The sequence below is a fragment of the Alosa alosa genome, chromosome 13 (genome assembly GCF_017589495.1).
Source record: "Alosa alosa isolate M-15738 ecotype Scorff River chromosome 13, AALO_Geno_1.1, whole genome shotgun sequence".
NCBI classification, from domain to species: Eukaryota; Metazoa; Chordata; class Actinopteri; order Clupeiformes; family Clupeidae; genus Alosa; species Alosa alosa.
The window spans coordinates 6,821,534-6,842,409 of record NC_063201.1 but is presented as its reverse complement, the minus strand read 5'-3'; the positions used below and the strand labels follow the sequence as shown (position 1 = coordinate 6,842,409).

Sequence of the window (20,876 nt, the reverse complement as noted above, 5' to 3'; positions counted from 1 at the left end):
ATCTTTTCCCTCTCACACTCGCTCACACAAACATTGTCTTTTATTACTACATTGCCAATTGCACGAGCATGCTGTAGGCCTACTCAGCAATCATTTCAGCTCATTCACTTGGTGTTGGTCACACACTTTGGCTTAAATTACATTTAGAGAGGTGAGATCAACCATCCCGAGTGAAAGTGAACTGAATGCCAAAACACAGCGCTTCCTTTTTGATGTCCTGTTAAGCCCACCTGACTCTGACAGTCCTGCCCTCCAGAGTCCCTAAGCTCAGAAAAAACCAAGTGGCTGTCTGCCGGAGCCAGTCAGGTCGGTTCCCGATGGCAGCCTCTGTCCACGGCGCCTGAGGCTACAAACTGATTTGCCTGCCTTTAATTGTGGCACCGCAATGACTTCAGTCTGGCTTAATGAAAACAACAGATCTTCACCGATATGACTCTGCTTGACACAAAGTCAGCCTTAGGGTTCTGTTTCTGTTGCACTGCTGACCCTCAGTTAGGATTCTGAGGGGACTCTAGGGCTGCGCTCAAAATATCGATATAGGCCTATATGGCCATATATTGTGATGCACTCCCGTATTGATGCAGATGCTGCTGTATTGATATGGCATAAAAAACTAAAAGCATATAAGACATCAGAAAAGGTCACTTTAAGTTTTAAAGTTAATATTTTAAACAGAATTAAACTTGTGCGATCCTAAAGGCTTTGGCCTGGCTGTTAAACTTATAGAAGAACAGCTGATAGGATAAGTTTTGGACAAGGTCATTATTCAGAACCAACATGTTTTGTGATATATATTGCATCGTGGCCACTGTATTGTGATATTGTATCGTAAGGCTGCAGGCATTGCTAATGGGAAGACTTTTTTTATTTCAGTGTCAGGACACCGGAGTAGGGCAACACATCAGTGGTTCATCATGAGTTATAGTTCCAGAATATTTGTGTTGCGCTTGACCTGAGTTCTTGCATTACCTCAGTAAGTTGGCTGAGTATTGTAACAAAATGGCTACTGAGCATTATCACTAGTGTTAAGATCAAAGGGCTTGATAACACATTATGCAACACTTGTGGTGAGAGAGGATCCTGTCTCTTCTCAGTTCTTTGAGTAAAAGTCCCTGAAAACACATACATGCAGACAGACATCCTGTTTCTCTCTCACTTACACATAGGCTACACACACACACAGAGACACACACAAAGCTGGTATCTTGACAGGTGAAATTGCATTTTTACTTTTTACTAATTAGGCCATTTCTTGTTCAACTGAGGATGGACCCATTTGCCACAAAGACCGTACTCAAAAGATTAATCACTTTGTCCATGTTCATATTTTCACCAGTCAGCCATCTAGATGAAAGTGATGTTTCAGAGGAAGTCTGTCGACATTTCCATAATATTTTGGGAGTGCTGGCCTTGGGCTTCTGACTGAGCATGATTCACTGACTGGTTTGGACGTAATTCATCAGCAACTCAGCTCCAGTTAAATTTACGGCCGTGACGCGTTGTTGTCCAGTCAGGCAAAAATTGTCTCCGCGCCACGTGATCACCCCCAAAATCCGCACGTCTCCTACCAACTCGATGCAAATCGAACGACCCAATCTGATCACGTCATTCACACATTTGTGAAAGAAAACCATCTGGCCAGCTGAGAATGACTTGTGATGCTGGTGGCGTATTTTAGTCATCAGAGTCAGAGAAGAACTTCCCGTCCCTTTGTGTTCCAGTAAGGAGTGAGATATGAAACCCTGTTGGGCTTTCCCACCCCCGAAAACACATTATCATAAAACATGATGAGGGCTGATGAAGAGAGACACCCTGACGGGAACAATTTCAGCAGGCTGTTGAGCTGGTGCGTGATAAATGCCGCTTCCGTGCGAGTATTAAAAGCTTTCGAAAGACGAAAGGGACCCTCCATATGGTTCCAAGTCACTCACAGCATCACGTGCATAATGATATTCAATCTCAAATGATCAATATTGTTGTTTTAGGACTACAACCCAAAATGCTGGCAGTGGCATTAAGTTCATTGGCAGTTATTGTATGCATGCGGAGTGGATCATTCAGAGAGGTTTTTATGACAAGCTGCATTTTTATGACAGCTTCACATACATTTGTGAATAAAAAAGTATTTATTGTATATATTTTTTAGATGTTGCCCAAGCTATGAATTGGAAGACTACCCTCTTGTGGTCAACTGTTGTGCATACAGAGTAGAGTATCCTCAAAAAACAGGTTTGTTGTTCATTCATTCCTTTCATGCAAGACTTATTCAGTGCATGCATTCAATGTATCTCCTCATATAAAATGTGCAGCATGATAATATTTAAGTATAGCCTACATGGAAAGTCCTGCTTTCCTCACAGAGATAAACTATTGTGGGTTTACATCTCTCTGATGTTCTACATTTATGAACAGTTGAGTCAAGTGTATAGTAGTATGCCTGTCGAATTATGTTGTACACGTTGTAGAATACATGAACATATTGACAATAATTTTGCAGACCTCAATACCATTGTGTTTACATAAGAGTCATTGGTCTTCATCCTATTTCTGTAGACGTGTTTCTAAAGAGATGTTCTACAATATAGCAACAACATCTAACCTAACCTTAAAGCCCATCTTGTGGTTGAACAGTTGTGCATGTCGTGTGTCTCAAAATGATTTTCTTTTTGCTGTTGCCGATACGTCTCTCAGCAGTGCAAGTTCTATCACTCGACCACAGTAATCACAGCAATCCCAAGGAGCAGAAAACAGCAGCTGGAGGAGAGAGGCCTTGGGGCAGCCGTGGCCTACTGGTTAGTGCTTCGGACTTGTAACTGGAGGGTTGCCGGTTCGAACCCCAACCAGTAGGCACGGCTGAAGTGCCCTTGAGCAAGGTACCTAACCCCTCACTGCTCCCCGAGCGCCGATGTTGTTGCAGGCAGCTCACTGCGCTGGGATTAGTGTGTGCTTCAGCTCACTGTGTGCTGAGTGTGTTCCACTAATTCATGGATTGAGATAAATGCAGAGACCAAATTTCCCTCACGGGATAAAAAGAGTATATATACTTATACTTACTTGTAGTTGCATTATTGTGCGGTTACGGTAAAATTAGCCCTTGACGGTGATATTGTTTATCGGAATATTTTCTGAAACAATATTGTGTTATAGTTATTGTGACAGGCCTAATGTAGCCTATGGGCTCTGTGCACACTAGTTTACTTGAAGTCGGCAAATCAGTTTCCTGTTTGTTGACATGGCTGTCAACAAGCACCTGAAAATGGGTGCTTTAGTTTTATCAAAACAATGCAGTCTTAATGTCCGTGGGCGGCTCTAAGGAGCACTGCTGTGTGCCGTTCTGCTCGGCTTCAAGTCGATATAAAAGCGATTTTAGCTTCCACGTTTTGTGCAGCCTACGTGCAGTGGGGAGGATTTTCGCCGAGCACACGTTTTGGCACAACTGAAGCACTCCTCTTCAGGTGCTTGCTGCAACGAACCGGAAACTGGTTTGCCGACTTCAAGTAAGCTAGTAATGCTAGAGCCCATAGCTGCTAGTCCTTAAAGGTGCCATGTGTAAGAATTGAGGTAAAAATATCCAAAAAATGAGCTACACACATCAAAAGAATGAGAAGAAATTAGGGCGATGATGTCATTTAAAAAATGACAAGGTATAGAGCTGCAGAGATATCAACCTGAATTAGCATGCTAAATTACTAGCCACAGCCCGACAGGTGTCATAATACCAGTTTCGGCCATGGGAGGTGGTATGCGGGCAACATAACCACCAGCCAAACTGCAATACACGTGTCTTGGTTGTTACTGTAGGGTAGACCAACTCACTTTCTGGAGGTATACTGCCCCCATCTTTTATGGAATGTGGAGTATGAATTGATTTTTTGGCGGACATTACACATGGCACCTTTAAAGCAACCCTGACATCAGATCACATGCCTGAAACCTTATCCTACCATCCTAAATCCTACCCACGAGTATGGAGAGAGTGTATATAAGTATAGTATAAGTATAGTATACTAAGTATAGTATATATACTCTTTTGATCCCGTGAGGGAAATTTGGTCTCTGCATTTATCCCAATCCGTGAATTAGTGAAACACACACAGCACACAGTGTACACACAGTGAGGTGAAGCACACACTAATCCCGGCGCAGTGAGCTGACTGCATCAACAGCGGCGCTCGGGGAGCAGTGAGGGTTAGGTGCCTTGCTCAAGGGCACCTCCGGTTACAGGTCCGAAGTGCTAACCAGTAGGCCACAGCTGCCCACTGAGTGTACACATCTCTCTTCCCACATGCATGCTTTACTTTAGATCAGATGTAACACAGTGCTCTCAAGGCAGAGAAAGAGTCCAGGTCCAGGGAACACATAGCCTCCGCTTTTTTCTAACTGGGTCCTTCTCTTCATCTTGTCTCGGAAATGCAGTATCCACAACAAAACGTTTTCCTTACAGTCTATGAGGCTGATATAAGGTTACCTATAGGTGAAAATGATATTTTACTGTGTGACTACATACTCAAATTGATTCAGCTTCAGGTAATATCTTTCACTTACATTGAGGAAGCAACAGATAAGATACCATATGTTGTTATACTGTAAATGTGTTAAAAATATTTATTACAAAAATGATGTGTGCAATAACCAACTTTCAGCAAGAAAACAATACAATTAATCTATATTATTACAAAACCCAAACAACTGAACCAAGGGAGAGAGAGAGAAATTATTTCTTTGCATTTTGCCTCTTGTGGTTCTGAATCCTCCGCTTCATGATAGGGTCCAGGACCAGATCCGAGGGCTTCACATCCTTGTTGTCGCAGCCAACTACAGGACACCTGTTGGACAAGAGGAAGAGCAGATCACTTCTTAAACTTACACTTGTTCATTTGGCTGATACTTTTAACCAAAGTGCATGGTTTGACATATGATGTTATGTTATATATATATATGTTATATATGTTAATTATAACAACGGCAAGTCTCCCCAGAGCAACTTGGGGTTAGGTGCCTTGCTAAATTGAACCCACAACTTTTTTAGCTACTGCATGCCAACCCAGCTTCTTAGTCACTACACTACCACTGTCAAATGCAAACACAGTCTCTCCTACACTTCCATATCAGGCTATGATCTTAACGATCGGCCATTAATAAATGTATAAAGGCATCGGATACTACTGGACACTTACAGTAAGTTACCTAATCAAGCAGCACAGAGTGGGGTTAGTGAGGAATATCCCCACAGTTGTGAGTCAGCCGGAGGTGCAGACTAACCTGAACTTTTTGCTGCTCTTCTGCTTGGTTTTGATCATACTCAAGACTGCTTCTTGGTCATAGTAGTGCTGGCACTTCTTGTTCCTTACTGGGTTCACCATTTCAACCTGGGGCATGAGAGTTACAACAGGCGTCACAACACAAGACACTCCTGCGGTTACTGACACAGCATGTCAGCATCAATCTGAACTCATAAAACAAACAAAAATGACTATTTAAAATAACGTTACAACAGTTACCAATATAAGGGAAGGAGTGCACTTCTGCCATTATCAACTGAGGATTATAATTAGGGCCGAATGATTTGGGGAAAATATCGAATTGCGATTTTTCTGACAGATATTGTGATTTGATTACATATTAAGACAACATTGAAATATGAACTGCTCCATCTACTAATCCAAAGATGAAAACTAAAACATATGAATTACTTCCAAATATAGCTTGGCCACATCTGATTAGTTAACATGTGGATCACTGTACCTCTGATTGATGAGCATGACTGTCACACAAAGACATAAAAAACATATGTGACATTACCTGTCCAGACTATTGGGTCAGAGTTGCTAGCTGCACGATTTGCACTAGTTCAAATTGCGATTTCGATTAATCTTTCAGCTCTTAAGTATTATGCATAAATGCAATGCACGGTATATGCATTATTGTAGTGGTGCTCCACTGGGTGGTTTATGGGAGGAGAGTGTTGATGAGTCACCTGTGTGAGAGGACAGGTGAAGTTGAACTGGCTCTGAGTGAGCGCGATATCCTCATCCAAGTCCTCAGCTTCTGTCTCCGGCTGGCTAGCTACAAACAAACATACACACAGAGGAATGCTATGAATAGGCATACTATGTATTATGTACGGGGCAGCCGTGGCCTACTGGTTAGTTACCGGAGGGTTGCCGGTTCGAACCCCGACCAGTAGGCACGGCTGAAGTGCCCCTGAGCAAGGCACTTAACCCCTCACTGCTCCCCGAGCGCCGCTGTTGTTGCAGGCTCATTGCGCCAGGATTAGTGTGTGCTTCACCTCACTGTGTTCACTGTGTGCTGAGTGGGTTTCACTAATTCACGGATTGGGATAAATGCAGAGACCAAATGTCCCTCACGGGATCAAAAGAGCATATATACTTATATACTTATGTCTTATATTAAAGGGAGGCTATGGCACGTACTGTAACGACTGGGCACGTAACTAAAGTTCTCCGTTAGCATAGTGTCTGCTGCAACAATAAGCTTCCACTATAATCAATGGAAATGGCTACACCAGACGTGATAGTGGCACGTTTTAAGAAATTAGACCAGTTTTCTAAAACTATTATTGCGCTACGCGAATGGAGCGCCTCTGTTGCAGACCCTGTGTAGCCTCTCTGTTACAATCCATCAGTCTTTTTTTTTTGGCTTGGACGTTAGCTAGGACTAGGTGTCAAGACTGCAATCAGGCCAGTGAGCAACTAGACTCAGATAATAGAGTTTCAGACGAGAGAAGACAGACTCATCGCTTGTGCAGGAGAGGAAAAATCTTGACATTGCTGAGAGTCTTTCACATTTTCACAGACTAATTCTCCCCAAGTCCCTTTCAGATGTCCGGACAGGAAGCCCTCCCCCGATGAGAAGCATGGATGAGAGCGCCTTGACAGATGTCTGTGTGCTGCTGTGCTGGGGCAACAACACTGCGGCTGATTCAGATGAATGGGCAGACAACAGCAGCAGATGGAAGCCAACCATCTGAAAGCCATGCATGACACCAACATCTCCGGTCCCACTGATCAAGCATGCCTTACGTGTCTAACTGCCAGCAACTGCTCCCATGGAATAAATATGGGGGCTCCTCAGGCACAAGTGAAAGTTAATATTCATCTACGACTGGCTGTTTCCATAAAGTTAATATTCATCTACGACTGGCTGTTTCCATAGAGAACTACATGCTTCCACTGACATGGAAATAATAATCAATAGCCATGTTCTTTTTTCCCTGAGTACTGGTACATTTTCCCACCTACAATGGAAATTAGTTACAACTAGTCAAAAATAACACCACTGGAAAAGTAATTAATAACTAGTGTTTTTAATATCACTATGTAATGAATGATCTTTGAAAATGGAAATTATGCAAAAATCATGCATGTTTGGGTTTGCATACGCAGAACAGCTTTTAAATATGATCCTGTTTGAGATATTACACTTAATCAATGAGCTGACATGTCAATGTGAAGGGTTCTGGTTACACTCTGTGGCTGTCACTCATACAATGACAAGTTAGCTGCTAGTTCAAACTACAAAATATCTTGGAAACAATGCTGTAAGCCCAAACTGTTTTTAGGGCTGCAGACAACCCAGTTAAAGTAGAAATGACAGCGTTGCCTGCTTTAACAGAAACATGCTTCAGTTCAGACAATCCCTGCCAACTTTGTGGGCGCACTGTCAAGGTGGCGACCTGTACATGGAATAATGGACTAGTTTGACAATATAAATCCTACATCCTCACTAAGCTGTGGTGAATACTGGCAATAACACACACACACACACACACACCCTTCCTTTAATTATTACATTGATTGCTCCTGTGGGACGTTCTCTCCTATTCTTTCCCAGTGCAGTGAACTTACCCTCTGGCATTGAGTTCTGAATGCTGTCCTTGAAAGCAATCACCTTGGCATGTTGACTTAGCTCTGAGTCAGATGCCCCTTGCTTTAACCTGGCAAATTCAGTCTTCACAGAGTTGCTCAGAAGAGCCAGGGCCTCTGGATTCTGTCGTGCCTAAAGGTCCAGAGAGAGGTGGAGGCAGACAGGACAAAGGCACAGCGACAGCATGGGTTGAATAAAAGATTTTGAGTAATCTTTTACTTTGTATACTCCCATCTCACTGTCTACATGCATCAACAAAACCAACCACACATAGGCTAACTAAAAGCGTAGGGTGAAACCCTCAGCAGTTGGAGCAAAAAATGTAATGTACTGTTGTTTGTGGTGCGTGATACTCGCCTACTGTCCTACGCCATTGTCCCATGCCACTCGCCTATTGACCCACAAATCTTGCCAGCTGTTCCATGGGTTAAGCTAAGAGTTAGGGTTAGGCCTGGAATAGGTAAGCGGCACAGGACAGTGGCGCAGGACAGTAGGCGAGTGAGTGCGCCACCAACAACTACAGTCCAGTTTTTGCCAATTCCAACGCGAGTAATCTTTATCTCTAATTATGATCACTGTAAAACAGAAACCACACATACCTGTGCAGTCATTGTATCAACTGCTTCTACGAAACAGTTTATCTCTCGATCAAGTTTGGCACACTCCAGCATCATCTCTTCGAGTTTCTTCAAATTTGGGCTATTGACATTGCCTGAGTGAAAGAGCACCGACACTTGGCTGAAACACCTCAGAGGCGAATTTGAACAGATCCTGAGAGAAGTTATTGTGGGTTAATTTGAAGCCTCCCTTACCTTCCGACTCGATTAGATCCAAGGCGACCTCTGTCACCATATCCATGCCAGTGCCAATGTCTGTTTGACATGTTTTCAGACTCGCCAGCGTCGAGTTCACTGCACTGAGCGAGGTCATGTCGGCCTACGTAGTTTACCTGCTGTGATTACGGATTTATCTGTTTTGCAAAACGACTGATAGATAAAGTGTGCTGCTAGTCTCAATTACTCCTTAGCATTTAATATTTTGAATAGACAAGCTGTTCCTTCCCATTTGTAGCGTTGAGGTAGGATAATGTTAGCTACCGCACGCTAGCTGGTTAAACTAACGTTAATGTTGTCAGTGCATGCAGTCATACCACAGCCCGTAATTCTCTGATAATACCTTACAGCAACTGCCCTATGCCTCCGTGTTAGAGTTTTTTTGATGCATCAAGTCAAGAGTTTAAGAAAGGTAGAGAATATAAATGAATGTCAATTGTTTTGAAATGTTGAATACCTGTGCAACTGCCGCCTTACAGCCTACTTATCTTCCGTGTTGTTTGACAATGTTTCAAAATAAAAGTAATACTCTCGCTCCAACAAGATACGTTCAAATGACAGACTTTTTTGTACAATATGATTTATTTAAAATAGTTGGCATTTATAATTTAATGGCAACACAGTATTTCCAATGGAAATGCTATTTGTTAAAAAAACAAACAAACAAAAAAGGGTCTAACAATACATGATTTCATTAGTGCTTTAAGACATTGAAAAGGCAAAATGTGAAAACAGGATTTGTATCCTTAACTGAATGAAATGACATAAATTCTGCTGCCATGAAGGCAACATAGTAGTAGGCCTAACATAGAAATCACATCACAGTCCGGAATTCGTCAAAAATGAAGCTTGGAACATGCGCTTCAGCCACCTGCAAAATGATAAAACACAGTTAAGATCATACACTTTTTTTTACCAAAACAACCGTTTACAAAAATATATACATTTTCCCATTACTAACCCAACATTTCTGTTCATTTTCATGCTCTCTACTGTTGCACTCAACACACAATAAAACAGTGCAATGCCAAGCGTCTCACCTTGCGAGGCAATTTTGAGAAGCGAACATAGTCTTCCAGAAACATCAGCGCACTCACTACATCTGAAGGCATGTCAGGAATCTTCTGGCTGTAAATTCACATCAGTTGTCAGAACTGTGGCATGTTCATACAATGTCGGTCTTTCTTATGTGTGTGTGTGTGTGTGTGTGTGTGTGTAAATAGCAGGCAATACTGTACCTAGTGCACTGCTCCATGATGGAGCGGATAAATTGGCCAATCAGGGCCAGGAACTGCTCTGTGTATCTGGAGTGGAACTGCTTCAGAAGTGTGACCAACCCAAGAACCAGTGGGGGCCAGTCCACAGCATCTGCCGCCTTCTTGCAAGTCATTCCTGCACAAAGAACATGCAGATGTGTTATTTCTGCCATTCATTTAACATATATTCAATATACATTCATGTTCAGATTCGAGCTTACCTTTATAAAAAAGGTAAGGATCAATTTGAGCTCATTATGCATACAGAATCTGAATGTTTTTTTTTTTTTTATTTAACTTTGGTTATTTGAGTCAGGATGCTATTGTGTATATTCTTGTGAGATGACCAGACCTTGGTTTTTGTTGTACTGCAGTTTGGGGAGCTGAGCGATGAGGAATAGAAAGTTCACAATGGGGAAGTAGGGCAAGCGCTTCGTTGTGATGTAGATCTGAGGATGGTCAACAAATTTCATTACATGCATTCATATAGTACATTCATATAGAAAGTACTGTATCAAAAAGAATAGGTGGCTTATTCATATCAGCATTAGTTTGACATTTTAAGCTGTGTATTGTCCAATCTAAATATGATGTCCTAGAGAGTACTCCAAGATAAATTGTCTACCTTAACTTAACCATATAATGTAATTTAATGTGATAATGTAATGTAATATCAAAGAAGCTGGATGAAAGACTAACTTTGTTGAGAGGATTGTGAATCCCTGCAGCCTCCAGGTAAGCAGTGATCTCGTACAGAAGCGTGTTGTCCTCCTTAGGGTAAGGCAAAGACGGGTCCTGGTAGTGGGCCTCAATATCGGCCAAAAGAGCTCTACAGTAAGTGGATGATAAATAGTGAAATAATATTCACACACTCTCAGGACATAGAATAACCTATTGGTATTAATACATAAAAAAGATAACTTGTTTGACCATCAACAGACAAATTGCCAAAGACAGGTGCAGAAAGAGGGGCAGGTAACCTGTGACGTACTTGTTGAGGTTTTCCAGAGCAGCGGCAAGATGCTTTGAGTCAAACTTGCAAGAGTAGTTCAGCTCGTTTGCAATCTGCCGCCTCAGAATCTGCATCTGCCCCACCTGAATAAGAACACAATTACATGACATATTACATCCAGTCATAGTATTTCTGTTTGGTCTGTAATAAACTTATATTAAAGTCTTCAAAACTCTTCATTTTCTTTCGTTTGTCTGACTCTCACTTATTTAACTAAGAGTTGTTATAGCTTCACTGTTTGTAATACCTTCATTATCGATTCCAAATATGCCGGCCAGATCTTCTGAGTCTTAGCCATTGCATTGGGGTACACTTTGGTGGCGTTGGCTAAGAGGAAACAAACATCAATAATCATGAAAGAAAACAACACCAATAAATATGACAGCGGGTGCTGTAACTTAGGTATTTCTGCACCTACCCACAATGCCTTTGACAGGGTTAACGGCACTCAGCAGGGCTTTGAACACATCAGTCACCACTTTGTCCCTGAGGATAGTCTTTTGAAGCACCGTCAGGAAATTCTAATGTCAAAAGAATGTTAGGTCAAAGTGAGGCGTTTGATATTAAGTGGTATCGAAGCTGCCCTGACACATTAAACACAGCAAACTGACAGCCTGTTCCTTATTTTCATTAAAAAAACCTTCAGATATGGAGTTGTGGTATTATGATAAACAATAAAGTAAATAATTGAATTAGTTTACCATTCTGTGATATTCTTTGAGTAACAAAGAATGTAAAAAGAAAGGATGTAAAAAGAAAGAATGTAAAAAGAAAGAATGTAAAAAGAAAGAATGTAAAAAGAAAGGATGTAAAAAGAAAGGAGGTAAAAAGGAAAAAGATGGAGGATTTACCTGTAGCTCCTTCACGATCATGAAGCAGAGGAGCCGATCGAGGCCGTTCAGACCGAAAGTCCCCAGGGTGTCTTGAATCTCAGAGAACAGTCTGTTGTTGGTCACCTCTTGGTGAGTTTTCAGGTCATACCACGTGTTCAACTGGTCAATGTAACAGGTCACTCTAGAAGACACAAACGATTCCAAAACTAACTAAAAGCAATCACCCTCTACTGGCGAAATTTGAACATAGTTAAACAGAAAAAGTAAGCATGGATCCAAAGCTCTTCTTGCTATTCTAACAGGCTAGAGCTTAGCATACTTAGGGTCAGTTATGCGGAGGATCTCCCTGCAGAGACGTCCGATGAAGGTGGCAGACTCGTCCATGGGGGGATACTTGGGAATCGGGATGTGTGTTGACTGATACACACTCTGCCAGTCTTGGATCTGAGAGTGAGGCAAACATAAGCACGTCACAAAAATGTCTGCCATTCCATCACTTCTTTATCCATTCATTCATTCTTTATTTTTCATAGCAACGAATACAATATCAACATCAGCAGCAGCATCAGTGCTAACAACATAAATGCACTCTTGTAATGAAACAGAGTTGAGTGGTTTTATTGTTTTTAGTAACCATTTGCGCAGGGACAAACAGCATTTTGGTTTTGATGTATGCAAATATACATAAAGACTTATAGACAAATAAATGAAATCTACTATCTGAGTCTAGTCCAACCTTGGTCCTCAGGAAGCTGTTGCACTCCTGCTCTACGTTGTAGTTGATGATTCGGGACACCTCCTCCTGCCAGATCTTCAGGCCGTAGATGCTGACGTAGTCCTGGATGTACTCAAACGAGCGGTAGAACCCATCCATGGTGGCAGCCATCTCCTTTAGCTTGGGCATCAGTTCACTGGGCTGTTGGGGAATGAGAGAGAAATGCAAACATGGGCATGAATTTCAAGTGAAACTTCCCCTCTTGGAGTAGGCCTAGAGTACAGCAACTTCCCCTCTTGGAGTAGGCCTAGAGTACAGCAACTTCCCCTCTTGGAGTAGGCCTAGAGTACAACTCGATTTATGATATTAATTAATAGGTAACAATGAATAATCGGTTGGCTTTTCATGGACAATCCAGTTATTGGAAGCAACAATCTTCATTGTGCTGCTGTCTCAAAAATACTCCATCTTGTGTCAGCTTATGGAAAGTGACACATTTAGTGAGAGATAACACATCAAAGAAAGAAACACTTCAAGGGGCAGAGAGGGAATTAGATGTTAACCTTGGCCTTAGGGTTGAAGATAAGGCCTTTGTGGAGCGAGTAAGCCACACGCCTCACAAGCTCCTTCCTGATTCCATCCTCCAGAAGCTGCTTGGGATCGACCTGGAGAAAGACAAAAATGTCTCACAGACTGCAGCAGTGGAAACGCACAACTGGAATGGTATTTCTATTAAAAAAAAGAAAAATCATTATAACTATGACCATACAAATGTTAACATGTTTTTTTTTTTTTCATGATCGTTTACCTTGATGATGCCAACCAGCGTCGTCTTCATCATCAAAATGCCCTCAGTGAATACAGATATGGCATGGGTGAGTTTGGCAACCTGTGGAGGTGAAGGGTAAATGGACTTCATTTATACAGTGCTTTCCCATTCTTCCGAGCTCTCAAAGAGCTTTACAATTTCACGTCCCGCATTCACCACGTCACACACACACACACACACACACACACACACACACACACACACACACACACACACGATGGAGGCTGCCATGCAAGGTGCCAACCTGCATTTTGGGAGCAGTTTAAGGTTCAGGGCCTTGCTGAAGACCATTTCGACAGGGTCAGAAAAAAAGTCAGTTCTGTTGAGATCACCAAACTAAATGCATGTGAAGTGTTCAGTCTCATTACCACCCATTAATACTTGAGGGGGAGACAGCATATTGATATATGAATATCGTATCGGCAGGTGATCGTGATATATTGCTAGAGATCGTATCGTATAGTATCACTTGTTTAATGTGGATTTCTCCACTGATTTGGCTACTGCATGACGAAAAAGAAGACACTCACAGGGGGATAATGGCTGACAGTCCGAGGAGTCTACAGTATACACTGTGTTACGCTTGGAATGAAGCATTTTTTCTTCTTCAGTTACACAGATATTGTAATGTAACATAAATAATATTCTTGCTACGTTTCAAGTATCATTATTGTGGACAATACATCATGAAAGTATTGTATTGTGAGGTACTCTGTGATACCCCCTCCCTTAATTAACACTAGGAAAAAGCTTATCCAGTGCTGATCTCAGCTCTCAGCTGAAGTCCAATATTCTCAGGAGGAAACAATTGGTTGTTCAGGATGTCCACTCTGTTCCTCACCTCGTAACGGGCCCCAAGCTGGGCATAGTCCTTCAGCTTGTCCTTATCCAGACGCGTGGGGACCTCCATGATGTCATGGATCTGCAGTTTGATGATTTTGGCCAGGGATGTGAACATGCTTTCCGGAATAATCTGCAGAACCTGAAGGAAGATGGTTCATAAAACAGTCACACATACATTCAGAACAAAAATCTCAGGAAAGAAAAAAAAAAAAGTGGAGAGACACACTTGGTATCCCTTTGCAATCAGTTCACTGTAGAACACTGCAAGTTATTTACATTCACAAAGTGACCCAGTAAACACAGCGAGAGAGAGTTTACCGGAGCAACACAGACATATAAACTTTTTAGATTTTATTTTAAAGTGCCAACATAAGGTGCTCCGGTAAACTCCTCTCTCTCGTTACAATTAGTCCTCTCCCGTTGACGCACCAGATAGTTAACTACAGAAGCGCGGAGAAACAACTGTTTTTCGACGTGACCGTAAACACAATTCCACAGTAAATACCAATTCCATTTAGTAAAATGTATCACTGTTGAGTTACAGTGAAACAATAGTGCAGTGGTGCTGGATTCTATGCCACCCTGTGGTGTGTTCAAATGTGCAAACATAGGTGAACTTACAGTATGTGGCGAATATGTTTTCTCTTAAAAGTTACAGTATGTTTGAACAATTTAGGGAAAACATTCAATTTAAATGGTAATCCGTCATCCAGCTCAACTATATGTTCACAGAGAACTACGTCCTCAAACTGTTTGTGTTTTCCAAAGGTTTGCGGAGAACTCAAGGCAAACACAAAAGTATCTTTGCAAATCTGAACGCACCTCTGGTGTTAAATACCAGCCATTCTGATTGCCCTCTGTATGAGGAACCCCAAACGTTCCACACTCTTACCTTTCGGACGTAGGCCACCAGCTCCCCAGAGTAGAACTGGGACACGCTGAGTAGATCTGGGCTGTTGGCCTGGTTGATACGCAGCAGTGGCAGGTCCAGTGCAGAGGCCAGCTGCTCACACAGAAACAGAGGCCCGTCAGTTTCTCATGCACACCAACAATGGGACATGTGTAAACAAACCAAAACAGTTGGAGAAAGACGCACAACACTGTATATGGTTGTGTGGTCACATTAGAAGTCAATGTCATTAATCTCATCAAGAAAAGCAGAATATAGGGGGCGCTGTGGTGCAAGTGGTGACAGCATCCATACCACATTTGTGTCCAAGTTCCCATGGGGACCTGGGTTTTAGTCCTATCCAGGTAATTTCCCAATCCCACCCCATCTCTCTCTCCCACTCACTCTCTTCAGTGTCCAGTGTCCCACTCACTCTCTTCAGTGTCCTGCCCCCCCACCACCCACTCACAAACAAAACAAACTTGGAAAAAAGAACAATAGATGAAGAGGTTCACCTTGAGGAAAGTGGCACGGAGTTTGGTCACCATTGCTGGGCTCGCTCTGATGCTCTCTTGCATGATGGATGTGAAGCTGTTTGACATTTAAAAAAAAGAAACAGCCATTCTTAACATTAGTCCACACTGAATCTAAGAAAGGGCTAAACATGTATAAGGACATTACAGTCCTACAAAGCAATAATGATTTGTTAAATAGATAACACATTCATAGATGTGTAACCTGAAATGATGAGGGACTAGCTTACCTGTCTATTAGCTGCCAGGCGTATGACAGATCTCCCACGATCTGCATGGTGATCAGCACTTCCTCCTTGATGTTGATGGTGCGAATCATCTGGTGCAAGAACTTGCGTGTGTCAGCCAGGAACTGGCATACCTGCAGGTTCGACTCCAGCTGATGGAACTCTTGCACCTGTGGATATGGCAGGTACAACAGGTGTCGTCTTCACAAGTCACTTGTTATGACACTTACCTAGTTTTTATTTTAAGGGGTGCAATGAATTGCTTAAATGAGCTGATCCATTGCATGTTAGTGATAATCCCTAACATAATATAATAATAATACAAATAAATCCTAACCTCCACTAAAGCCTGAATGAGCTGCACAGTCTTCCTTCCAGCAGCTGTGGAGTCTTCATAATTGAGAGACTCAATCTGTTTGGAGATCTCTCTGAACCAGGCCTGTAGATTCTCTATAGACATATGGAGGGTCATCATGGTCAGAACCAATAACAGAGACAGAATCAATTTTACAACAGTGTGTGAAACACAAAAAACGCACTCTGTTGAAATTAGTAGAAGACAAAAGAGGATAGCTAGTATAAAATGCAACATTACTTCTTATAAAGAATACAAGGAACACCTTGTCAAACAGTTGTTTGTGGTGTTTATATATGTATATCTCTGTATACTGTACATCTCATGTTGCATGTTTTTATGCTTGCTGCAATACAAATTGCCCATCTGGGACAAATAATAAATTGGACTTGAACTTGAAGCCACAAAAGGCCAAAACACTAAGGTTGAGGATGATGATGGATACCGTTCTTTTCCACCCTTGTGAGAGGCTTGACCCCAGAGAAGACCTCGGCGAGCTCGGTCATCCTCTCAGAGCCCTCACGCTTGTAGCTCTCCCACTTCAGCTGCTTCTCTGTCAGCATCTGCTTGAACATCTGGAGGAGATGACGAAGAAGCCATTATGTCTCGGCTCACAGCATTAAGTGGTTTAACAAAGTCACTCTCATATTAGGAGGATTCTCGAATTAGATTTACAACTCATGATGAGCAGTCCAATGCCGAACTACTAATCTGTAGCAAGCCTGTGCATCCCAATATTCTCCCAAAATCTAAAATGTTACCTCCTTCAGAATGAACTCAAACTGGGCAGTGTCCAGCAGCAACTGGAAGAGAATCTTGGAGCTGTACTTGGAGTCGTTGATGACCTGCTCTTTGATCTGACGCAGCCTTTTGTTATTTGGGTCATAGGCTAAAAAGCAGAGGGCAGAAAATTAGTACAAATGCTTCACACACAACTTAAAAGAGAATTCCAGCAATTTTTCACATAGTCCTCTGTTTCTCGAGGTTACCGAGTACTGTTGGTACAAAAAAAAAATGAAAACAACTGGTCCTACCTAGCTCGAGTTGCAACAGCCAACAGCTAGAGCCGCCAGGCAGCTACAGTGCTACACTTTGGAGGCATGAACATGGGGGCTCATGAACATACCCCAGAGTGTAGCACTGTAGCTGCCTAGCAGCTCTAGCCGTTGTTTGGGTGTAGCCAAACACCTGATCTGAAACCACACCTGATTCAGCCGTATGGAGCATTAGCCAGCGAATGGCAACATTGCAGTCGCGCAGGCAGTTGAGCAGCTTGGGGATATTGTCCAGGACAATCTCTTCTCTGAGGAAGCCCTCTTTCAGCAGCTGCTGGACGTGAGGCTTCAGACTGTCCATGCTAGCAGCATAGCGGCTTGCCTATGAGGAAGTGTTTCACCAAGATCATGCATCAGTGTGACAAAGCTGGAGTGAGACAGAAAGCTTAAGAAGGACATTGAATGAGAGAGAGAAAAGAGTCAGTCAGCGGTCACTCTACCTGTTCTCTGATATTAGCGGTGTCCAACGTGTAGTTCAGGGCAGTTTTGGCAGCTTTGTAGGGCTCCCATGCCTCTATTAAGTTCACAGTGATGCCCATGTATATGCTAATGACCTGCAATGGTTACACTCATGAGTATCAGTGTATTCATCTTCACAATGAACATTTATGTAAATTAGGTAAACAAATCACTTTGTAACCAAGACTGTTTTTTTCAGAAAGACGTTATCAGAAATTGGGCTTATATAATAATATTAAAAATAAAATAAATGTTTCCATTTAATTCATTGAAATTGAACTCATTGCAACAACACTAATCGCTTACCCAGTTGTCAGGGAAGTATTTGTCCACAATCTCTCTCATTTTGGCCTGCTGTGTGTGGAGGATGCTGGGAGTGAAGTATAAGCAGACGTACAGCATGGCTGCCTGATTGGCAAGAGCTGTGCTGCGATGCTCAGGAAGTGGGTAAGCAGACACCTGAAAAACAACAACAACAACAACAACGCAACACATCAATAAACAACAGGCACACATGAAACAAAACCGCTGTCAACAAAACAGTAGAAAAATGGAACGATTAAGGAGAGACCACATTTGAGTTTGTTAATGGATAAGGGTTGAAACAAATCACAGATCATCTAAGAAAGTGAAATAGTTGAGGTTCTGCTGGCCAAACAAAAGCATAAACGACAATGACAAAGACAATGCACAATTGGCTGACGGCAGTCGCAAACGCGCCACATGTTGTACCCAGGATCCGTAACAGCCCTCCTTTCATGATACCACATACACTGCCACTAGCGTGAATGCCCAACCAAAGAACCAAAGCAACAAAAAACAAAAATCACCAACAAAGCAACCTTCCTGCTCAAAAACAACAGCACCACCAACAGAGCAGCCTTCGTGAGCATTTCACTGGGGTTTCTAAGCAGGCAATTAAAGATCCTTTCAATTCTCCTACCCCCCCCCCCGCCCTCTCTCCACCTACCTGGTTGTAGATGTCATCTGAGCGCAGCCTCCCGATGACCATGCTGATGAAGGTGGGGCTGATGGGGACCCTCTGGAAGTAGCTCTCTGGGTAGTTAGCGGGCCGCTTGGACCCCGGTTGGCTGGAGGCTCCCGTGCTGCGCAGCAGCTTGCAGATGTCGTCCAGGTTGGAGTCCGCAGAGGATCGGGCAGCACTGGGGACAAACACGTTAGGAGATCAGCATGCAGCACTGGTGTCTCTCAAGTGTAAAAATGGCTTAAATAGGAATCTGAAGTTATTACTAAACTTTCAGGAAAATATTATGTGCGCTACGGCTTGAAACTTTAATTCTCACTATAACTATATTTTTATAATATATAATTCTCACAATCACTATAAAATATTTTTAGTGATTAGTAATGTGTCAGATTTTGCGTTTTACCTGATTCCCTGCCTTGAATTGGATGTGCTACATTTTTTAATTCTCACACCACCATAGTTAACTATGTTTTGTTCAGTCATGGCCAGAAGGGGATAGAATCACTGCACTGATCACCAAAGATTCTAGAGCGGAGCTCTGTTCTAGAATCTTTGCTGATCACGCTCTCACCTGTATCTGTAATAGGACACCAACATCCTCTCCCTGACCTCTCCCTCGATCTTCTGATCAATGACCAGAAGCATCACTCCATACAGATACAAGGCCTCACACTGTGAGAGAAACCAGACACAAAGTGCATAACTGACCATTCGCTACCAGACCAGACAAGAGAAGACTGTTGCTTTTGGAGATCAAATAATTTAGAATGATGACAATCTTTTTTGTATTTATTTTTTTTTACCAGGAGCTGTTTTCCATCTTCATTCAGGAGTACGGTCTCCAAGGTCTGCTGAATGTATACTCCTTCGTTAAGGTCATCTAGGTATCTTCAAAACAATATGGCAAAAGGTCATGAACTGACACAACATTTTTACTCTGACATACGTGTGTTATTTGACTGTACTTATTTAAAATGAATCGATATCCTAAATCATTTACCTTATCAGGTCCACAACATACTTATGGACACTTTCAAATGCCAGGTAAAACCGTGACAGAATTTCAATGTTGTTTTCCCTAAATTCTTCATCTAGGTCTTGAAGTTCTGGTTTTGCTTCTAGTTTCCCCTCATAATACTCCGGCCCCTGTGAAGGAAATGTATGTGGTTAATTACCTGGCTATGACATACCTGGCTACAAAATCCATTTTGTGGGGCAATGCAAAATATCATCAGATTTAGGAGGGTCACAATCTGGTAAAAGGGGTATGTAGCCTACAGTCTTGTAGACTTTTATAAAGCTTTAAGCTTACACATGCTTATACAATATGGTGGAGACTAGTAAAATAGGATGGGCTTAACATGCTGTTACTACCTTGAAGTAGCTGAAGTCGCATATGATGTCTCCATATTTCTGTTGATCACTTTTGTCCTTTAGTCTGAAGACCACTGGGATAAACTCGGAGAGGCGGAGCAGCTCGGCGATGATGGCATTTCCCCTGGACACAATCCTAAGGATGGCCTGACCGCACAAGTTATTCTCCGCCAGAAAGTCCACCATGACGGCGAGCTCAATTCAGCCAGACACCGCCTCCGCTCTTCAAGTCATGAGACGACGCTCGCCAGAAGTACTCTCTTGGCAGGAGCAAGTGAACATCAGCTAGACTATGGAGGAGGAAACAGAGGAAACTGCGGATGAAATGTAATGCACAGACCTACAGTTTGGATTGTCTTTATTGTCCAGCTACAACTGAATGAAATGCTCTACATACACGTGACATGCATACAGACAGACAGAAGCGAGCAGCAACCATTCATTGCATCGCTATACATAGCCAACACATATAGCATCTTATTCATAGCAAGTTCAGTATAAATCAGAACTATTTGGGGTAGCACGACCATCGGGTGCATTTATGGTGAAAACAACTACATAAAAACACTGTATGTTCCAATGTAATGGGTATCGTCTAAAATTAACAATATTATACGTACAGCAAGACATTTTTCTCCCTTACCTCTAAAGGCCCTTTCAATTCCTGTTTACAATCACATGACCAAAGCAATCAGATGATCTCGACTGACAACCAATAGGGACCCGCCGCTTTCACCATCAACATCGCTTCAAAATAAAAGTAAAAGTTTATAGATGGGTTCTCGGGT

The 20,876-nt window shown here is 42.3% G+C and overlaps 2 protein-coding genes across 4 annotated transcripts; both read right to left on the bottom strand.

The window, feature by feature from the left end:
* Positions 1-4,591: 4,591 nt before the first annotated feature.
* nsmce2 (NSE2 (MMS21) homolog, SMC5-SMC6 complex SUMO ligase) lies at positions 4,592-9,245 on the bottom strand. 2 transcript variants are annotated; one of them, XM_048261595.1, is made up of 7 exons: positions 9,178-9,245; positions 8,700-8,839; positions 8,487-8,599; positions 7,869-8,019; positions 5,978-6,066; positions 5,263-5,369; positions 4,592-4,826 (listed from the first exon to the last, which is right to left on the bottom strand). In XM_048261595.1, the coding sequence occupies exons 2-7, from the start codon at positions 8,815-8,817 to the stop codon at positions 4,715-4,717; spliced, it is 690 nt and encodes a 229-aa protein (XP_048117552.1). In that variant the 5' UTR covers positions 8,818-8,839; positions 9,178-9,245; the 3' UTR covers positions 4,592-4,714. The 2 variants fall into 2 exon arrangements, with proteins under 2 accessions (XP_048117552.1, XP_048117553.1); XM_048261596.1 differs by having other exon boundaries at positions 8,700-8,857; positions 9,178-9,196.
* Positions 9,246-9,295: 50 nt separating this feature from the next.
* Positions 9,296-20,816, bottom strand: washc5 (WASH complex subunit 5). 2 transcript variants are annotated; one of them, XM_048261565.1, is made up of 29 exons: positions 20,732-20,816; positions 20,089-20,378; positions 19,715-19,860; positions 19,518-19,602; positions 19,286-19,386; positions 18,697-18,889; positions 18,033-18,185; positions 17,708-17,821; positions 17,418-17,589; positions 16,974-17,101; positions 16,658-16,787; positions 16,195-16,307; positions 15,861-16,027; positions 15,613-15,688; positions 15,101-15,211; positions 14,207-14,347; positions 13,345-13,425; positions 13,100-13,201; positions 12,558-12,737; positions 12,141-12,265; positions 11,840-12,002; positions 11,407-11,509; positions 11,236-11,315; positions 10,968-11,071; positions 10,676-10,805; positions 10,329-10,425; positions 9,959-10,112; positions 9,761-9,848; positions 9,296-9,591 (listed from the first exon to the last, which is right to left on the bottom strand). In XM_048261565.1, exons 2-29 carry the CDS (start codon positions 20,272-20,274, stop codon positions 9,535-9,537), a joined length of 3,480 nt encoding a protein of 1,159 aa, XP_048117522.1. In that variant the 5' UTR covers positions 20,275-20,378; positions 20,732-20,816; the 3' UTR covers positions 9,296-9,534. The 2 variants fall into 2 exon arrangements, with proteins under 2 accessions (XP_048117522.1, XP_048117523.1); XM_048261566.1 differs by having other exon boundaries at positions 20,709-20,750.
* Positions 20,817-20,876: the final 60 nt, after the last annotated feature.